This window comes from Loa loa (assembly GCF_000183805.2).
Source record: "Loa loa unplaced genomic scaffold supercont3.2572, whole genome shotgun sequence".
NCBI lineage: Eukaryota > Metazoa > Nematoda > Chromadorea > Rhabditida > Onchocercidae > Loa > Loa loa.
In genome coordinates this window covers 1-1,299 of record NW_018110750.1, presented here as the reverse complement: position 1 = coordinate 1,299, position 1,299 = coordinate 1, and the positions used below count along the sequence as shown (strand labels likewise).

Below are 1,299 nucleotides of genomic sequence, written 5' to 3'. Positions count from 1 at the left end.
GGTCTCTCGGTATATACTTTCTAATTCCTGTTGCATCTATTTAAAATTAATTTTCCTTGTAGTTTGTTATTTTAATTAATTATTTTTTTTTTTTTTTTGTTAAAACAACTCAGGTTGTCCGATTGATGAAGTTCCAAACCACACTTAAATTTCACAATTTTGTGTTGTATTGTGGTTTGGAAATTGGATTTTCCCCGCTTTCTGTGTTACTGCTTTTCTTGATTTGTTTCCTCATTTTTTAAATTCAGGGTGCATATTGGTTGAAATGCATACCGGCGAAGCACTATTCGCTGGTACTTGTGAGCATGATCAAATGATGCGCATAATTGAGGTGTTAGGTATGCCACCAAATCATATGATTGAAGCTGCACCGGCAGAAAAACGAAACAAGTTTTTCGAGAAAGATGATGGTAAGTTTAGTTTAGCTAGATTTGGGTCCTTTCTTGTTTCCTATATCCATTACGCATTTTCACCTTTTCCTGCAGGTAACTACCATGTAGGTTTCGGTTCTCGTTGTGATATTCTTGATGTTTTCAAGTTCTGTACGTCGAATATGGTTGTTCTATGCAACCTTGTCTTGTTCGAGATTCCCTAGATTCAAAACCATAAATTGATTGCCAATTTTGAACCACCAAGTCTGAAACATTATTACTCTGCTCAAAGATTAGCTGCTCAAAGTGCAACTTCTCAGAACAAGTTGTTAACTCAGTTTTTAACGATTTCCTCATGCCGGCTTTATTGCATTGAACGCCAGGAAACAGTAGTCGGTATGGAAAATGTTGGATGATCACACTTCGAAGCAAAACCTTGATGAATCAATTTCGTGTGGCTCGTATAGCATGGGGCTCTTCATGCTTCATTCTTCATCACTTCACCTTATTCATCTTGGGGAGAATAAATCTCTTTCTGCTTGTGCCTAATAGCTATACTTTTTTTTGAAGATTCCGAAGGTTTGTTCCATATCTCGGAAGTAGGACTTGGCATAATAATTATTCAGGAAGCAGGAGACTTTCACTAATAATTTTGTTATAGTGCCACTAAGGTAGTCAGAGAGATTCTCGTCGAATGAGAAGTTTCAAGCTTTTCTTTGCGGGTGGTTGTTAATGGAGCACAATGGCCTAATTTAGATTCAAGTGCTGTAACTACATGGGAATGACTTGTATTTATCGGTAGTCCAAAAAATTTTCAAAAATCAGGAAGTGAAAATGAAAATGATTCGGAAAATTTCGAAGACAAGAAGAAAATGATATATATATACATATATATATATATATATATATATATATATATATATATATA

At 35.0% G+C, this 1,299-nt stretch overlaps 1 protein-coding gene across 1 annotated transcript; it reads left to right on the top strand.

Moving 5' to 3' along the window:
* Positions 1-265: 265 nt before the first annotated feature.
* LOAG_15734 (hypothetical protein) lies at positions 266-595 on the top strand (the record flags this gene model as incomplete). Its single annotated transcript, XM_003151222.1, has 2 exons — positions 266-410; positions 486-595. The coding sequence occupies 2 exons, from the start codon at positions 266-268 to the stop codon at positions 593-595; spliced, it is 255 nt and encodes an 84-aa protein (XP_003151270.1).
* Between the last annotated feature and the right edge of the window lie 704 nt (positions 596-1,299).